The 20035-nt window shown below is 40.3% G+C and overlaps 1 protein-coding gene across 9 annotated transcripts in view; it reads right to left on the bottom strand.

The window, feature by feature from the left end:
• The window catches only part of PIK3C3 (phosphatidylinositol 3-kinase catalytic subunit type 3), a 132150-nt gene that overhangs the window by 68269 nt on the left and 43846 nt on the right, over nucleotides 1–20035 (bottom strand). For all 9 annotated transcript variants that reach the window (XR_010602084.1, XR_010602085.1, XR_010602083.1 and 6 more), the window contains 7 exons: nucleotides 19041–19226; nucleotides 17450–17604; nucleotides 15459–15549; nucleotides 14029–14096; nucleotides 9967–10072; nucleotides 8961–9077; nucleotides 4536–4667 (listed from right to left, as the gene is read on the bottom strand). Coding sequence is in view for 5 of the 9 variants with exons in the window: in XM_065598689.1 (XP_065454761.1) it covers nucleotides 4536–4667; nucleotides 8961–9077; nucleotides 9967–10072; nucleotides 14029–14096; nucleotides 15459–15549; nucleotides 17450–17604; nucleotides 19041–19226 (855 nt within the window). In the remaining 4 variants the exon portion in view is untranslated. The remainder of the gene's footprint in view (nucleotides 1–4535; nucleotides 4668–8960; nucleotides 9078–9966; nucleotides 10073–14028; nucleotides 14097–15458; nucleotides 15550–17449; nucleotides 17605–19040; nucleotides 19227–20035) is intronic.

Here is a 20035-nt window from a genome sequence, read left to right as displayed (position 1 = left end):
AGCTGTCTCAGAGAGGAAGGTGACTGCCCTACAGACCAACTAACAACTACAGCAGTAGTGTGATCCATAGATGACAGATAGCTCCTTGTCCTCTCCTAAACAGTGGGCAAGTCTGTTGGGACAAGGTCATTCTTATCCTGGCTAAAGAGCTTGCTATTTTGATTTGTAAAAATCTCCCCGACTCTGCCTCTAATTTTATGTGCAGCTGTAGACAGACAGGGCCTCCTAAAGAGCTGTCATAGTTTAGGTGGCTTTGGGGATGAGCTCTCACTACCAAGAAAATACTTCATGTGATTAGCATAATGTATAGCCTCTGACAGCTAAACTATCACTTGCCTTCTCACGGCAGAGTTGTTCTTAGTTGAAAATGGGAGTGTGAACGGTGAGTATCTGGGCAGGTGGGCTCACTCGCCATGGCAGGCAGTCCACCTAGGATAACGGACTCTGATTTCAACCCAAGAACATCAGGCCTGGCCAGGCAGTTTGTAAAAGTGTGCCAAAAAATGTGCCAAACACACATGCTTTATGGGTCTTTGTCTTCAGGGAGCATATTACTATAATGCCATGGCATCCGCAGGAAGCAAACGTGCAACCGCTTCACCTGACAGCTGTGGAAAATAGGAAAAGGCCACCTCATTAAGGCCACATGCAGCTGAAGCAGCAAGCCCAAGAATTGTGTTTGGCTTCACTTAATGTGGAAACAATGACTAGGAAATCAAGAGAAGTAGCTGAGACGCTGAAAAGAAGAAAAGTGCATATTGCCTGCATACAAAAAATAAAATGGAAGGGGTCAAAATCCACAAACACTAAAGAGGGTTACAAGATAATGTATCGCGGCTCAGTAGCAAGGAGGAACAGAGTAGGAACAATCGTAGCAGAAGTATTACAGGACAAGCTAGTGGTCACCCTAAAGAAGAGCAACTGGTCAATGAAAGTTAGAAGAGTACTGACAGAGAACAAATATTTGTGTTTTTTAATGCAGATGTGCACCGCAGGTTGGTTGTATGACTGAGGAGAAGGCAGAATTCCAGAGAGTGCTGAACCCAGTGACAAGTGAAGTACCACGAGCAGAGTACTTAATTATTGGAGCAGATCTCCACAGAATGTAGAAGAACACAGTGGGGACTACAATGACAGTCATGGAGGATGAGACTTTGGAACCAGAAATGAAGCTGGTGGGACTATCTTAGAGTTAGCCAGAGCCCATGGCCTGATTGTAAAGAGGGAAGAGCATTTAATTACACACAAGTGTGGTGCCAACAGGTCCGAGGTCAATTGTTTGTAAATTGCTCTCCTGGGTTCAGTTTAGTCTCTCTCACACTTTTAGATCTCTTCCTCTTGTAAGGAAGTAATCTAAAAATGTGAGAGAAACTAAACTGATGCCAGGAGAGCAAATCATAAGCAATCTATATTGCTGTGCAATGGACTTCTGGGTGAAAAGGCTAGTGGGGGACAAAAGATGAGTTGTGGAACAAAGAGGTGGAGCCTTGTGGTAAGGGAAGATAGTCTGAGGCTAGGTCTACACTACCCGCCAGAATCGGCGGGTAGAAATCGACCTCTCGGGGATCGATTTATCGCGTCCCATCGGGACGCGACAATCGATCCCCGAATCGACGCTCTTACTCCACCAGCGGAGGTGGGAGTAAGCGCCGTCGACAGGAAGCCACAGAGGTCGATTTTGCCGCCGTCCCTACAGCGGGGTAAGTCGGCTGCGATACGTCGAATTCAGCTACGCTATTCACGTAGCTGAATTTGCATATCTTAAATCGACCCCACCCTGTAGTGTAGATGTAGCCTGAGGTATAAGGACAAAGATTCTACTGAGCTTGGGCAACGATCAAACTGACCACAATGATACCAAAGTGGTTTGGGGGAAAATAGCCAAACATATTACAGAATGTTCACAGGCTGCATGTGGCCAAACAAGAGGAGGGAAATTTCATTGCAAGGGGACATGGTGATGATCAAACAATGTGCAAGAAGCTGTAAAGAAGAAGGAAAGGTTTAAATGATGGCAGAAAGTAGGAATGGTAGAAAATTATGAGGAATACAAGCTAGTAAAGAAAACATAAAAAAAAGGCAGTTACGAAAGCTAAGGATATGTCATTTAAAGCCGTTTACACAGGACTACTATGGAAGGAAGGAAGGAAAGGAATATATAGATTAAACAAGATTAGGCAAAGAAGCACAGAGGATTTGGGAACTGTGAAGTGAATTAAAGAAGAAAACAGAAGAGCACTGGTGGAAGAGTGCGAAGTCATTAGGAGATGGCAGCAGTTTTATGAGAAACTGCTCAGTTAGGAGAATGTAAAGAAACCACTGAGGAAACTATGCACAAGCAACAACCTTACAAGACTTATCATCCTGTTGGAGACTCAGACATTGCTCAAGATGATGAAACATGGCAAGGCAGTGGGACCGAATAGAATACCAATTGAAGCATTTAAAGCAACAGACATGGTTATGACAAAATACTTTTTTCACCTTAATTCACTATACTGGAAATTGCAAATTGGTCCCTATTTTTAAGCATAAAGGAGATGTGCAAGAATGTAGTAATTACCAACCCATCAAGATAATGATTCACACAATGAAATGCCTGCAAGAATTATAAAGAATGTGGGAGGAACTGGAGCACCAAGTAAACAACCACCATTTCAGGTGTATGCCAGGAAGGTCAACAATGGATGCAGTGTTTGCAGTCTGAATATTGCAAAAGTAGCACAGGGAGAAACACAAGGAATTGCATTTAGAATAAGAGAGGTCTTATGACAAAGTTCCTAGAGAATTATTATGATGGCACCTGCTGTGGCCCAATCTGCCAGAGACATACGTTCAGACTATCATGGACATGTACGAGGGTAGCACAATAGCAGTGAGAAGCAGCTGAGGCTACAGTGAGTCATTCACCATGAGGGTAGATCAACATCAAGGATCAGCCTTAAGTCCATTCACATTTGTGATTGCAATGGACACCTTGACACAGGACATCAGGGGAAAAGCTCCTTGGAGCATTCTTTGTGACAATGACGATATGTTGTGCCGAGAAGATACTACAAACTGGAAAGGGAGATACAACTATGGAGGGCTGCATTAGAAGAAAATGGCTTACGAATCAGCCAACAAACGATAGAATACATACGATACTTTGTTGAGAGATAATGAGAACCCAGTAAAATTAGATGGTGTAGAGTTAGAGTCTGTGCATCCAGTGTTGGCTCAGTGTTGAGGCATGTTGGGAATGTAAATGCAGACGTTAGGAGTCACATGAAGAGTACTTGGTGTAAACCAGTGGTTTTCAACCTGTGGTCCATGGACCCCTGGAGGTCCACAGACTATGTCCAAGATTTTCAAAGGGGTCCAAACCTCCATTAAAAAAAAATTAGGAGCCTGCAAATGAAAAATAAAGTTGAAGGGAAATCTCTGCAATAAGAATATGCCAAGTAAACTAATGAACAAAGCATATAAGTTCATGATTAGGTCAGCCATGATGTATGGGTCAGAATGCTGGCCAATGAGGAAGAACGAACAACTGCTTCGCACTCCTGAAATGAGTGTGCTCAGGTGGACGGTAGCGCTGATAGGCTACATCATGAAATGGTACAAACCACAATGCAGGTTGCTCCATTGCGGAAAAGCAGAGGGAGCATAAACTGAGATGGTTAGTCATGTGAGATGATGTGATGTGTGATATGTTGGCCAGAGTACAAAAGCGAATAGTCACAGAAGGCTGTTGTCAGCTAGGAGGATACACTTGACAAGAACACTTGAAAATGAAGAACAAGAACCACCAACCCCAAACGATCAAATAAGGCAAAGGCAATGAAGAAGGAAATAAGAAAGTGGAGTAACACTCTATTCCGAAGAAAGCACAAATGCACACATGGAGAAACAAGTCTACAGTGTGGACAGAGAAGGTGAGGTGCTGGAAGAATGTAGAATGATGCACATCTGTGATTTAGGCGGCATTTTGGCAGACACATAAGCTATGCACCCATTCGTGCATTACCACTATTACTATCACATACACCCAGGTCATAACAGACAGTCTGTCAGCAAGGTTTGACTCTGTTGATCATGGATTTTTAATAAATCATATAGAACGGATGGTGGACCATTGCTGTGCTGGCTCTGATGTCTTAGTAGCTAGCCCTCAGATTGGGAAGTCCTGTCTGGATATCAAAATGTTCACTGATCAAACCTTGCTCAGAACATCTCTTTACATCAACTCCAACGCGTACAGTATTGTGGCCAATTAGTATGCACACACTCACAGCATTTCGTAAGGAAAGAGTAGAGGATACAGTCTTTTAGACCAAAATGCCTCAAACATTGGCTGCACTCGGGTACAAATACTTTGATCATGCACTTACCCCACTAAATTCAGTGATATTAGCCTCTCAATGTCAGGAGCACAATGTGTATTTGACAAATTTAACAGCAAGTAGTTTTTCAAGGTAATGTTTCTGTTAGTATTTCAAAAATTAAGGTTTAATTATAACTCATTTGTTCAATGGAAGATCTCTCCCATTTACCTTAAACAGTGTAGCTGTCTCTGGGATTATTCCTCTGATTTTCACCTGAGGCTCCAAAGGAAGCGGAATAAGTTCCACATCTGATAAATTCATCTTCTCATTGTCTGCAAGTAATGCCTGTAGCCTCTCATTCTAAAAGAGCAAAACCCCAAAAGTTCAATTAGATGAAAATGTAAATGGAGTTTAAAAGAAACATAGATGGAAAAGCATGAGAACAACCTTTGCAGAAATATTTATATAGTTGGGTATAAAAATGTGCAGTAACAAAAAAGTAGATGTATATCCATATAATATAGCATTTATAAAGCACTTTATGCCTTCAAAGCAATGTAACATCCATCTTTAGCACAATGTGAAATTAAAAAGAAATTGCAGAACAGTCGAAGTAATCAGATATTCTACACCCAGTTCAAAGCCAGTCATATAAATACATGCAGGTTTAGATATGTCAATGATAGTAACCTTCCAATAATTTCTTTGTATTTTTGTAAATTGGCTACATGCCCCTATGAAGGGGTGTTAGTTTTCCACATTAATAGAGGTCTTTAGTTCTCTTATACAAGGTCTGTTCATAGAATCATAGAATATTGGGGTTGGAAGGGACCTCAGGAGGTCATCTAGTCCAACCCCCTGCTCTAGGACAGTGATACTCAGATCTCAGTGGTTCAGGAGTAAATTAGCGATCAACATTACCCAAAAGAGCCGTTGAATTCACTCTATTTTGTTTCAGTTACTATAGAACTATTCATATTTAAAACCGTATGACGGAGGAAATATTTAATTTATATATATCATTCTCGCAGCAAACAAGTTAATAACTTAGTGCAAGTTGATAACCTAATTGGTTAATAACATAATAAAAGCATCTTGATTAATAACTCAGATTAGTTAATAATTAAATCACACAGTGTTTTAGATCATGTGCTTCAAAGAGCCACAGGAGACACATTAAAGAGCCACTTACGGCTCGCGAGCCGCAGTCTGAGTCTCACTGCTCTAGGATATGATCCTACACTTGGAATTACAGAGATGGAGCCCTGCACCAGTATGGAGCCCTGCTGATTTCAATGGGTTCGCTCGTGCTGGTAACAGCCTGCGACAATCTCACTGTGGGAACTGGCCCCACATTTATAATATTGAATCAATACTGCACACATTTTTAAAACTGCAATTCAGTCAGAATGATTTACCTAATATCCTATATAATAAAGAACTTATGCACCAAATGCTCAACAGCTGCCCTATTTCCTCCTGCCAACCATGCACAGAATAGACATGAAGTGAAGACAGATGCAGCAGATTCCACTGATTTTAACGCCAGAGTACGGTTACCATATTCAAACATTTAAAAAAGAGGACACTTCACGGGGTCCCAGTCCCGCCCCCGGCCCCGCCCCAACCCCATCTCTTCCCCGCCCCCATTCCAACCCCTTCCCCAAAGTCCCTGCCCCAACTCTGCCCCCTCCTCTGAGCACCCCACATTCCCCCTCCTCCCTCCCGCTCTGATCTTGGTTGGGGGTTGCTAAGTGCTTCCCTGCTCCCCACTCGCATTGCAGCCCCTGCACCTCCCCCCCCCCCCCCAGCCCCTGCAACCTCTGTGCCCCCTGCTCCCCACTGGCCCTGCAGCCCCTGCATCCCCCGGCCTGCCCTGCCCCTGCACCCCCCTGCCCCCTCCTGCCCCTGCAGCCTCTGTGCCCCCTGCTCCCCACTGGCCCTGCAGCCCTGCATCCCCCCCCACCCCTGCAGCCTCTGCGCCCCCAGCCTGCCCTGCCCCTGGACCCCCCTGCAGCCTCTATGCCCCTGCCTGCCCTGCACCCCCCTGCCCCTACAGCCTCTGTGCCCCCTGCTCCCCACTCGCCCTGCAGCCCCTGCACTCCCCCCACCCCTGCAGCCTCTGCGCCCCTGTCTGCCCTGCTCCCCCGCTCGCCTCTGCCTGGCTGGGGCTTCGGATGCTCAGCGGCGACCGGGACACCGTGGGTCCCTGCAGCCCAGGCACACGCTGCACTCCCTGCTCCGCGCCGCAGCCTCCTTCCTGCCGCGCGGGGTGACGGAGCCGCAGGAAGGGTCCCCCAGTGGCCGGGGAGTTCCCGCCCACGAGGGAAGCCCGAGCCACTGCCTGGGCCCGGCCTCCCCGACCTCCTGCGGGTTTGGCTGGGGCGCGTGGTCCGCCCGGCCTCCGGGGGCAGCAGTGGCCCCTTCGCCGCCTTCTGCGGCTGCGCCCCTCTTCCCCCACCCGAGCTCGCTACAATGTAGCCGGGCGGCTGGGCTGCGCTGCGGACCCGACGGGTTGTGCTGGGGCAGACCCTGGCTTATGCTGCCTCCCTATTTCCCCGGACATGTCCGGCTTTTTGGCAATTCCCCCCGGATGGGGATTTGAGTACCAAAAAGACGGACATGTCCAGGGAAATCCGGACGTATGGTAACCCTAAGTCAGAGGCAAAGAGCGGCCTAGGGCCACTATATTAGCTCAAACACCCCTGGGCATATTTGCAAAGGCCAGTTGCTGCAGGCCAGAAGATAGCCCAAACCTACACATTTGTGTTATATAGAAATATATAGGCAATTACTATATACAATGCATCTTACAAATGTTTCTCTCTGGTTTATGTGTAGGATAGATTATAGGCCAGAAGCACATAGAGGTTTTTTGTTTGTTTGAAACGCAGAATAGATATAGTTTCAAGAACATATGCATATTACCCAATTTTCATTATGTATTTTCCCCTTCATGTATTATAGATACAATCACACAAAGCATGACTAAATATATTCCATTTTCTGGATAAACATTGTGCTATATAAATAAATTCAACTTAACAGGTTTGATGAAAGTTATAAATGCATATTAAAATATCCAAGACTCAAAATTTAGCTCAAAATTAAATTATGGAAGAGATAATGAATCTAGAAAGGAGCTACTGACCTCACAGAAGACTAAAGCTCCTTGTTGAATACTGGTATAAAGAACCAATAAACATATTAAAAAGGAGTTTTTGTTTTGTTTTTGTCCATTTTAACTCATACACCATAAATACTTAGAACCTAAAAAACACTAGAGAGATTGGAATATATCGTATCAAGCTCTTCAGCTAATATTTGTAATAAAAGTTCAGACATTTTCAATGTGTATCCACGATCCCTGAAAGCTCAGCTACGATGCAAAGTTTGTTTTTTTCTTAGCAAGATCCTGATTTTTATCCAGATTTTCAGGTGGATTAAAAAGGAGATAACAAGATCTAATGATAAATCTAAAATCAGATTATAAAGTCTATATGTCTCAATCTATATTAGTATTTAGGATTATAGTGGTTTCCAGCGTCTTGCTTATGCTATAGCGCATTCATACTTTTCCATGTAAATGTATACGAAAATCTCAGGCACAAATCAGTATTAAAAAGTAATTTAGTACATGCTATGGAAAATGGGTCATACACTAAGGAAATGAAAAGTTCAGCACAACAACATTATTTGGGGAAGAAAGGAGGTGGTGGTGAAACTGGTATTAACGATGCTATTGAAGGACTGAAGGACACAAGCAGTAACAAAGATAAAATGAATAGAATGAACATGCCATACAGTCAAATATCTCAAAAACACAGGAAGAAAAAGACTAATAAAATCAAGAATCATAAGTATACAACAAAAAAAAACCCTATCGGTTTCTAACTCCTCTCACCAAAGGGTGAAGGGGGAAAAATAGATAAACTACTGACATAGTAAATACACAACAATTAATAGCTGAGAAAGGCGTAAAAAAACCTGTCTAAAAAACTTCAAAACATAAGCTACACAAGTATATACCCAGAGATGGGGTCAGGCAGGACTACATTCAGGCAGCTGCCATGACCTCGCTGGTTTTAGGCACTAGTTCAAGCAGACATAGTGCGTGTATATCTACCTGAGGTAGGAATCACACTTCCCAACTGCTGTGTAGATCATAGAATCATACAATATCAGGGTTGGAAGGAACCTCGGGAGGTCATCTAGTCCAGCCCCCTGCTCAAAGCAGGACCAATCCCCAACTAAAACAATGTACCCTTAAAGCCAAAGCACTATTCTGGATATACCTTCCTGAGAGTACAAAAGTTATATTTGTATAAATTAAAGAGGAAAAATAAATTGATCAAAAGCATCTTTGAGAAAAGATTTCCCAGAAATTTTAGTCTTCCATATGTGTGTCCAAAAGGTGACCAAAGAAACCAAAACAAACAGAACTAGAATAGCTCAGGGCAAAAAATGCAAAAGAGCTGAAATACTTCAGGCTAAACAAAACACATACACTGCATATTAACATAAATGCTTAGCTTAAATAAGACGTTAGAAAAATTCGAAGTATCTTGCTACACAACTTATCAAAAGTTTCCAGTAAAACTCACAATTGTACTCAAATTTTAAACCACAGAAAGTTTTTATTCCTGCATTTACCTTTTTTTTACGATTCCCACTTTCACGCTGCACTGCCTTCATTAGATGAACCAGTCGATCTACAAATGTCTGCTGCGCTGCCAGCAAAGAACGCATAACCCTGACAGACTTATCGCCCTACGTGAATGAAAAAGAAACAGAAAATTAGGTCTTTGTTCCATAATTACATCTGAAATTTGTACATTTATTCTTAGTCTAGCTAGATTTCCCAAGTTAATAAAAAAGATCAATTATCTTTCATTTCAGAGTTCATTCAAAGCACAGTATTTTCTGTAAAATGTAATCAAAATTGCTGTAGCTGGCAATCAGTTATCTGACCTTTTAGTGCACTTCAATTTACATCTACAATAATAATTTGAGTGGTGAACATTCATGCATGACAAACTAATTCACAGGGAGGAAAAAAGTAAGTTTCATGAAGATTCTCGCATGTGAAATACGCCTTTGTACTACATGAGTCACATAAAAACCTTGAAGCAGCATTAGTGAGATGTGAAGTAAAATACAATGAAAGATACCCAACGTTAGACTTAAGCCAGCAAATGCTGTACACATATGCCAGAAGTTATGAACTATAGCTCAGGAGAAGGACCTTTTTTCACTACATCAGCACCCTCTACTGCTGACAGACAGATTGGCACTGCTCCTTGATTCAGCAAAGGCTAGTGATCCAACCTCAAGTTTGTCAAGCAGGGCCAAATATTCCCCACAAATATCAGACATTCACTGCCAGATGCAAGGGGGTCTAGAGGCAAGCACGATACGAAAAGTCAGTTTATCGGAAAAGCAACAAATAGAGAAAGGGAAATACTTTCTTGATAGTCGCATTCATTTGTTTTGAACTAAAATTACATCATTTACAGCAGATCAAATTAATTCCTGGGAGAAGAAGTGGCTTGGCAGACTGTAATGCTTATGGCAGGGCACCGTAGGAAACTAGTGTCTTTTTAAAGAAAGCAAACACCTGCAAACTGCTTAATCTTTCATTACCTAAGGGATGGGTTACCTTTAATAGAGCCTGACTAAACCGTCTCATCACATTTAGGTACATTTCATGAGTCTTTGGATCCCTCTGCTGAGTGTCTTGGTCTTCACATTCCACTATTACATACCTTTAACACATAAACAATCTCGGTTAGGTTGTCCTTCTGCGATACAAATCACTTACCTGTGCAGTACTACAGCTGGGTAATAAAGATCTGCAATTACAGCAAAACTAATTTTTACTTGATTCAGGGCAAAACCTGAACCTTCAGGTAGCAGTATCAGGGACAGACACCCTGGGTCTTTCCACTGATATACAGACTACTTGAAACACTTGAGATTTACTTTCACTTAAGACATAAGAGTGGTAGCACTCAAACAGAGCAGGTACGGACGGGTATCCCAGACACACACCTCTGTCCCATTGCATGTTCATCTACACTAATAATTTGTCCTACCACTCATTGACAGGAGCGTTCTACCATTCTCACTGCTTTATTATCCATTCCTAATCTGAGTGCTACAAAATGGCAATTCAAACAACCTCCTGAACCCCCATTCCTGCCTCCCTCGCCCAATGCATTGTCACTGCATGTTCCATCAGCAATTGGGGTGGAAGAATACTTGAGTGATCCCAGAGCATGGCTTTGCAAATAAGTTACTGTTCATTTTTAAAAGGACTACCAGATGAGAGGCCTCAGACAAAGAAGAGAACAATATTTTACAATCATTTTTGATTTGATGCCTTATTTTGGTAAATTATGTGTGGTTCTTACTCTGATTGCCCTTATGGGTTATTTCATATGCAGCATAGAAATGTAATTTCACTTATGCACGATAAAGTAATGCCAACCAAAACAGGCAGTTTGTCAATTATCACCCTTCTATCCTCTGAGATATAGTATGGCACAATACATAGAACTGTGCGTATTCTAGGCGGGGCTATTTAATATCCAACTGAATACATTACATTTTCTAATGGTTGGTTTGGATTAAGTCAAGTGACTGTACAAATGTAGTGAACCTAATCAGTCTTCACAGATGTTATGGACTAATTCCACCCACGCTGAGACAGTTACCTTTCTAATTACTTTATGGTGTTGCCCCAGGACTGGAGCTCCAACATGTTAGGCACTATACAGGCTCAATGGAACACCACCTCCGACATCAGTAAGTGTTTTGAGGTGCATGGGCAGAATATTTTTGTTACTGATTGGATAACTGGGTTTTTCAATACTGTGAGAGCCCATAGCAAGTTTGATGAGTGCTGATAAGAATGTTGATTACAAATTAAACCAAATGAATAAATCTGAGAGCCGAGCTAACTACACTTGTCCTAATATTAAGTCTAGCTGATTTTATGCTCTGCTTAACAATTATGTTTCTACCTTTCTTACACAACATATACTTTGTTTCTATTTTAGATCACTGAAACTGGTTATATGCTGGGACAACTAATGTCAAGTCAGTGCTTAATTTGTAATGAAAGAGGTGTCAGGGTTCAAGCAATTATTTTTAACCCTTCATAACTGATACAGCAAGCCCAGAGGTTGCCAGGGCTATGAACTACCAAGCCTAGCAGTGTCAGGGCTCAACCCTGGCAAACCTTGGCACAAATTAAGCACTGTGTCAGGCACCCCAAAGAGAAAAATTCATTTAACAACACGGGAGATGAAAGGAGGTGACAACATGAGCCAATTCAAAAATGGAGCAGCAATTCCACTCCCAAGACAAAACTATGTAAAAGGTGCACATGGATATGAAGGACAATGTGCAGAGGATTGTATGACCTAGCTACATTTCTAGATTGAAGAGCATGTTTTGAGTAGATAGGGATTAATATCTAAATTTGGTAGCCACAGAAGAACTAATCAAAATGGTCTCTTCTCGATGTAGAAAATCAACTGCAGTAAACTGCACAATCCATTAGATAATCTGCTGTCGTGGGCTGTCTCTTCAAATTGATTCAAGAGCTCGCTACATCAAGCGAATTTTCCATCAAGCTTGTGTGCTATACATCTTTCTAAACTAATTTACAAATTGATAACAAAATCCGAAATGCATTCAGTATCCAGATAAATACCTGTGTTTCACAAGGGCTATACTCTTGATAAATCCTATAGCTAACCAGAAGCCATTGCCAAAGCTCTCTTACTCTTGCAGCAGTGATTGCTAGTAGCATAGCCTTTTTTAAGGCTACAAATGTAGATCTTACTACAGAGGAAATGAAGTCGGACAGCTTCTCGTGTGTATTTTCAAAGCTTATGTACTCAACAAGCGAAGGGAAAAAGGGACAATGCAAAGAAATTCATTAAAATGTGTCTTTATCTCATCTTTTTTTGCAAAGGAAAGTACTACATGATATCTCTCTAACTTCTTGAGAGGCAGGCCCGAAGGCCTGATATCATATGCCTCAGTAGATGATGTATACACAAGAAATAGTTTTAAGTCATCTATGCACAAAAGTGAAAAAGTACAGGAATGACTCTAGCATCACAGTAATATGAATGTGTTGCCTGAATTTCAAGGATTACTGAATTTTTCTATTGATTGTTTTAAGCTCATGCTGCGTCTGGTTAGCTGAAAAACGTAATTGATCAGCAGCCAAAAGGATTTATGGCTATGTCAGATCAAACTGTAGCTGTGACATTTGGATTTTGTCACAGAGAAATTGAGATGTCTGAAAAGAAAAGAAAGAATAAATTAGCTGATTTTGCGGTCAGAAGGCAAGAGTGTTTTGAGAGAGCTTGAAAGTTTGTTGACTGAATGAGTTAGGAAGAAGAAAGTTTGTTCCAAGTTTCAGAATGCAATGTACTTGTATTCTCTAGTGATACAAACCACACACAATCTTGCATGTATGAAAAGGTTTGGGGTTTTATGTAATTGGCCAAACACAAAAGCTTCAGTAATGACTGTGAAATGAACCACACATTTAAGTGAGCGAAGCTAGACTAACTTATTTCTACTTAAATAAATAAGAATGTTTGACCGGACCAAATATTTAACATCTATTCCCAGTAATCACACTTGTAGTTCCTTACCTTCAGAACAGGAGCCCATTATATTTTTAGTTTAAACAAACATTCTAGGCTATGACAAAGAAAAAGTGTATGCTGGCATGGTGTATACTACAACCATGTGTTGTAGTAAATCATGTTTCTGTTTGATTAATATTTTTAAATTTAAATATTGTATGTGAGAGGGAAGACAAGGATATATTTTGCGAGGATGGACTTATTCTGACAGTGCTTCCAGTTGTAAGTCAAATTTTTGGCACACCATTTTGGACAATTTATTTTAATTCACCCCTTTCATTTCCAACTATTACGTTCTATTCATAGCATATTAGTATTAGTTACAGCATACTTCCGATAACCATTTTCAATCAATGACATACAGAATTATAAAACAGGGGTACATTTTTAGTGCTGTGATTTAAGTGCAAAACTCCAATCATCTGGACAAGGTGTCACAACTATAGGTCATTCATGGGGGTGGGGGAGAGATATTTGCAGCACTACCTTATTTAGATATTCAAATGGTACTCATCCACGATAGCTAATAAAGGAAGCCTTAGTTTAGCACAACAGGTTTACAGTGCCTTATGCCAATTATGCATTTTATTAAGTGCTATAATACAGGGCACGAACTGAGTGCTATAGAAAGATTGCTATGAAAACCAAAAAATCATAACACAATCCAAAACTGAATTACGTTTTTTTTTTTATTCCAATTGAATGGACACTTGTAGACCATAAAGTGAGAATTTAAAATTTTATTTTGATCACTGCATTAATGCAAATATAATGCTCTCACTTTATCTAGAGACATATGCATACACGTTATTCTATAAGCTAGTGACTGCCATCTTTATACTAGTTACCCTATGTAACTGCACACTGTGTAATCCTCATCCTTCCTTTTGTTTATTTAAACCCATTATTGCATCTCCAGTTTAGATATTAAGTTCCTCAGGGCAAGGACTATCTTTTATTCTGTGTCTGTATAGCACCTTGTACCATTGGACCCTGATCTCAAATTTGGGGACCCTAATACAAATAATACAAAGTAAGTTTTGACATACCAGTATAAGTAGTTAGCCAGTGTGGAATTCTTGCAGGCTCGGGATATCAAAAAAGTGCAAAGGTCTTGCTAGAATAGAGTAAAAAAAAAAAAAAAAAGGTAAAAAAGTTATACAGTAGAGCCTCAAAGCTACAAACACTAGAGTTACAGACTGACCAGTCAACTGGACACCATGTGAAACTGGAAATAACCAATCAGGCAGCAGCAGAGACCTCCCCAAAAAACAGACAAAGAAACAAAACAAACAAAAAAAACGAAGTACTCTACTGTGTCTGTATTGCATCTTAAAGGTAGGCACATCTGGGCTGCCTGTCCCCATTCCCTGTCCCCATGTTGCGGGGAGGGATAGCTCAGTGGTTTGAGCATCTAAACCCAAGGTTGTGAGTTCAATCCTTGAGGGGGCCATTTAGGGAACTGGGGCAAGAATCTATCTGGGGATTGGTCCTGCTTTGAGCAGGGGGTTGGACTAGATGACCTCCTGAGGTCCCTTTCAACCCTGATATTCTATGATTTTAAAGTGAGAGCAGCTTGCTAGTGAGGGCTGAGTAGCCCTCAGATGAACTATGGCAGCAGCCAACCCCACGAAAAGGCTTGGGCTGAATTTTGTCTTGCTTCATTTGGGATTTATTTTGTGACTCACTAGAATTAAACCCCAGGAAGTAAACTGCATGGACTTCGAGTGTAGCAAGGTGAGCGCTCTCAGACCGATAGTACACCAGACAGTTATACTGGCTTCAATGCAGTCATCAGTTCATCTCCCCATGTTTATCCAACATCTACTAGAAAGAGAAGGGCCAAATCTTCCAGCGGTGTAAATTAGGATAGTAACATTGAAATCAATGGAGTTAGGCCATTTATACCAGTTGCGGATCTCGTCCAGGAACGCACAGTTTTTGATGTGTGCGCTATATAGATAAAAATAGTTGAGATTTGTATAAAATAATTATATACACACTAATTAGAATATATGTAGGCACATTCAAGTTACCTTGAATGTAATATTATATGCTCACTATGTTTCTCTACATTCATTTTTATCTTTACCAAAAGGTACTGATCTTTGTGTTTAACAGAAAAATACATAATGCAACATTAACCTATTCCTGTTAGTGTGACTGTGTTCATAAACAACTTAGATATAAACATTAAGAAAAACCATCAGTATTTTCTTAATAAAGTAATCTTTATATTTAGTTCACTTGAACATTTCTTCTTAACACATTTATATTCCCAGGGCAAGAGTAAAAACTAGTCTTGTCTTTTGGACTATGCAACAATGTACTTTCAGGAAAAGTCAAACATCATAACAAGTTTAGTGAACTTGTTATATTTAGCTTATTATTCAAATGGGATAAAGACCAATATAAAACAAATACCCAGTCAGTTATGTTGGATACTTCTTAGTTAGTAACTCTAACATGTTTTACTTACTTCAAGGTTTTCACTCTCTGCAGACTCCTTTGTTTTAGAAGTAGGAGGTGGGGAGGATACAGGAGGAAGGGGACTCGCTATGATCTGGGAACTGTAAAGTAAAGAAATAAAGCATGTCTTTTACAATTAGGATTTGGGATCACACTAACAGTTAAAAAAAAACACCATGGTGTACATTCCATTTGCAATGGATATTAACTAGATTGTCCTCCATTTTTATAGGTTTCCCAATTAGCCAAATAGGCTCAACAGCTAACAATAGTGGCAACTTTCATTCCTCCAGAAAATCAAAACTTAGTTATCACGTGGTTGTAAAAAAATGAAGCATGAAAACTTCAAGCACGTGAATGATCAGAGCCTGTTTCAAGGAAGATGGTGTACGATGCTTCAGTGGCGACGCTCTCTCACTATGCCTATTAGGAGAAGCAATGTTTCTTCTCCAGAGCAGGCCACATCATCAACATGGAGTCTTGATCAGCTCAGTTTTTGCTTTGAGGGACTTCCTTTCAAAGCACTACTGGGCTGGCCTCAAATCAGATTCATGGCAATCTCACTAGAAGAGGTGAGATGCATTCTTCACATTCCCAGTGAATTGTGATTTGCAGGCAAATCTGATTTTAGTCTGCACCTGGTTTTAGTCAGAGGCAGTAGATTTTAGCCTTTCAGTGACACTGCTCTGCCACACAGATTATATGAAGCCAGGGAAGTGGTCTGCCTTCCTTCCTCCTTTGGGGCTCTGAAAACACCCTCTCAAGAGTAGGATATCAAAAAGAATCACCTAATTTGAATGCTTAAGTGACAAGTCAGTATTGAAATGACTACAAGGCACCTTAAGCACAGACACTAAGTGCCATAAAGTTTTCAAAAACATCTAAGTCATCTAACACTTAGGAGCTTAAGTCCCATTTTCAAAAGTGACTTGGGCACTTAAGTTCCTTTGGTGCTTTTGAAAATATAACTCCAAGAGAATTGGGCTTAAGCATTTAACAACTTGAATCTGGCTGGAAGGGCAGGAACACCGAGAAGGATACTTGACAATGCTTTATATCAGTTCAGATATAAGGATTGGAGCAGCAACTGGACAAGCACACCTGTGGGGACCTGCTTTGGCAACTACAGTCAAGATGGAATCAATTGGAAGATTTAATGTGCAGGATTTAAACTTAGAGGTTTGTGCATGACTGCTGGCAATGGGACTACCTCATGCTCCACCCAATACTACTGCTCTAATGACTAAAGTACTTCAGGAGCTTAGGGAGTTTCTGTGTGTGTCATACTAAGGAGTTGAAATGCAGGAGTGAAAATCTTGGTGGATGATATATTTAAAGAAAGGCTTTTCCTCTAGGGCAAATAGGTAGGGATCCCGGACAACGGAGGCTGTCCTTCTGTGAAGGACTGAGAAAATATCATAGGTGATGAATAATCACACAGTAATTTTCCTGTATTGCAGGGAACAGGCATTCACAGGCCTCAGTACTTCCTTGCCTTCTATTTCTGTTTTCATAAAAAATAAGTATCCAGGACCTTTGCAAACTTACATTTTTAGACCAAGTATCATCACAACACAAAGTTTTGTGCTAGATACCCTCAGATGACTGGGTTCTTGCTAGCCAGACACATACATATTTTAAGCAAACCCAACCTATTTCCAAAAAAAACTTTCTACCAAAAATTCTCACCAAGTTCAATTACTAGCTAGATGTATTTAAAGTCAAAGAACCCAACAATTACTTTAATGTCTCAGGAATGGCACTATGAGACTTTCAACCAAAGAGACCCCATAGCACCCTCAGAGCTTTAAGTCTTCAACATGGTAGTGACTGGAAACATCATGAAGGTCTCATAAATAAAGCAAGAGTAGCAACCTTGCAATATAAAACTTAGTATATGCTAGTGACAAAACTGGAGCATGCCTGCAAGAGAGAATCAGTATTTTACTTCTGATGCCAATATTCCTTGTTTCTTCCCTTCTCAAAACAAAAGTCCCTTACCTGTCTATTTCTGCAGCATTCGTTCCTGATGCTGCCATACTCTCGGACATTGAACCCTGACTGTCCCTCTTATTTGGCTCTAATCCATTCTTTATGTCATCAAAATTTTCATATTTCAAGGCCTGGACCAACTGCAACAGGTACATCAACAAATCCTTGGAAAGAGATAACACAGAGGAAAAAAAATAGATACACAGAGATGAGCTGTTGGATGTTCAGCACTTTTGAGAATTACACCATTTATTCACAAGCCTAAATCAGGGTTTAGTGATCAGTAAAGAAATGGAAGCAGGAACTGAGTCATGGCTAGTGGAGGGTAGAAAGAATGGTCATGAATATAACTTGGCACACAGGCGGTTTCTATATCTTGCATTTTTTTTCATTATTAAAAAGCCATAATAGCAATTTAAATACACATCTCAGGGTGTATATTTCTGTTTTAGAGTGGCTAATGTTAGTCTTCCTCATACCTTATTGTAATCAACTTCCACTATCCGTTTAATGTAGCCATGTTGGTCTTATTTAATGAAAATTGATTAAACTATTCGCTTTAATGTGTTTGACTTCCATCTGTAAAAGTTGGACAGAGCCTGGGACTTGGCTATCTAATGCTGCTTCTTCCCTTATGCATCATAAAAGCTAAAACCAACAAAGCAATATAACAGTCCCTAGATTTGAATTCTTAAGACAGGGTTTTTAATTAATTATTTCCTAAGGAATTTCCCCCCTCTGATGGTCTACCAGAACCTGTTCAGTGATCTCCAATGCATGGTGCAAGGAATGTCTTTTTGGTCAAGAATATTAATGGGGGTATTACTGAGGGAGTCAGTTTTACTGTGGGTGGGGTGCTAACTAGGGGGCAATTAGTGTTCCCTATTGTGAGCTGATCAGTTTTATGGGCTGCTTTTAAGAAAATGTGTTATGCATCCAGAAGGCACAATCATGAGTGCATAAAATTCCCTATCATAAAAACAGGAGGCAGATGTAATATGCATATTAAAACTTAGATAAAAGATTAGATTCCATTAAGTTTCCACCACTTAATGAGTGTTTTTACATGGGTTTTCAAAAAGAAATCCCCCTCTATCTCAAATGTTTTATCTCATTTCTAGCTAACAGAATATCTTTCTGCACCTTCTTCCTCAAAGGAATGCAATGTCAGGACACACCTGCTATTTACAAAATAGATTGCTAGAAGTATCTGGTATACTATTCAATAATGGAGCAGTTAATTTTGAAGTGAACAGGTTAGCATCAAAACTGATCTCTTGGGTTGTGGGGAGAAAGTATGATGGTTTCAGTCTGCATGGCTGAAGACATCTAATACAGAGTATTGATTTGCATTGTGAGAAGTTTTGCTTAATAAAGCTAGAAGTTTTAGTCTCTCTAAAAATGGAAACTTACATTGAACAGCTTCACAGTCAACCTTTTATTATCTTTCATAATTACCTTGCTATAAAAGGTAATAAATATTCAGATAGTAGCAAACATTATGGAAACTGTACATTTCTCCATGTACTACATTAGGTCCTTTGATTTTCTCATAGGTGAAAGTAAAGTACACACATGGAACAATAGAGTCCTTTAATACCTCATCATCTGCCTGTTGCAACCTGGCAACAGCATACCGCCGTACTGTTGGATTGGTGAAATGAGAGGATAACAGTTCCAGAGAATCTTCTACATCCATTGGCTTCCATTTCCCCAGTAGCTCCAGTGCCTGCTTTGCCTCCTGGGGTAGGTCCCAGTTGACACATTTCAAGAACTTTGTCAAAGCCTAAACAAAGAAAATTAGAAAAACTAACTATTCCTAAGCAATTACAGAAATCAATGAACTGGAATATTTAAAGAGTTACATATTTTAGTTTAAGTCAAGACAAGACATGGGGACAGATTCTTATTGCAATTATATTAGCATAAACGGAGGGAATCCAATTGAAGTGAATGGCAATATTCTGGGCAACTAAACTTGTGTGACCATGCACCAGTGTGAATCAGATCTGTGTTCTATTCCCAGTTATGCTACTGACTTGCTGCATGATATTGACCAAGGCACTTAATCTCACTATGCATTATCGCCCCCACATCTATAAAATGGGTGATACTTCTCACCTACCTTGTGGGGGTGTTGTGAAGATTAATTCTTCAATTTTTGTAGGGCCCTCTGAAGTTAGATTAAAGTGCTACAGTGCAAGAGAATGACATCTTCTGTAGCAGCAATCTCAAATTCACAATTTATTCTTACATTTGTAAGTTCAACTTTCATGATAAAGAGATTGCACTAGAGTACTTGTATTAGGTGAATTGAAAAATACTATTTCTTTTGTTTTTTACAGTGCTAATATTTGTAATCAAAAATAAAGTGAGCACTGTACACTTTGTATTCTGCATTGTAATTGAAATCAATATATTTGAAAATGTAGAAAACATCTCAAAATATTTAAATTGGTATTCTATTGTTTAACAGCATGATTAATCGTGCAATTAATTTTTTTAATTGCATGATTAATCATTATAAATTGTTTTAATTGCTTAACAGCCCTACTTAGGCTGTTCTTTTTCAGCCACTTAATCTCCCTATGTTCC

This window comes from Chrysemys picta, chromosome 6 (genome assembly GCF_011386835.1).
Source record: "Chrysemys picta bellii isolate R12L10 chromosome 6, ASM1138683v2, whole genome shotgun sequence".
In the NCBI taxonomy this organism is placed as follows: Eukaryota; Metazoa; Chordata; order Testudines; family Emydidae; genus Chrysemys; species Chrysemys picta.
Note: the sequence above shows the minus strand (reverse complement) of the source record. Positions and strands in the feature narration are given on the sequence as shown.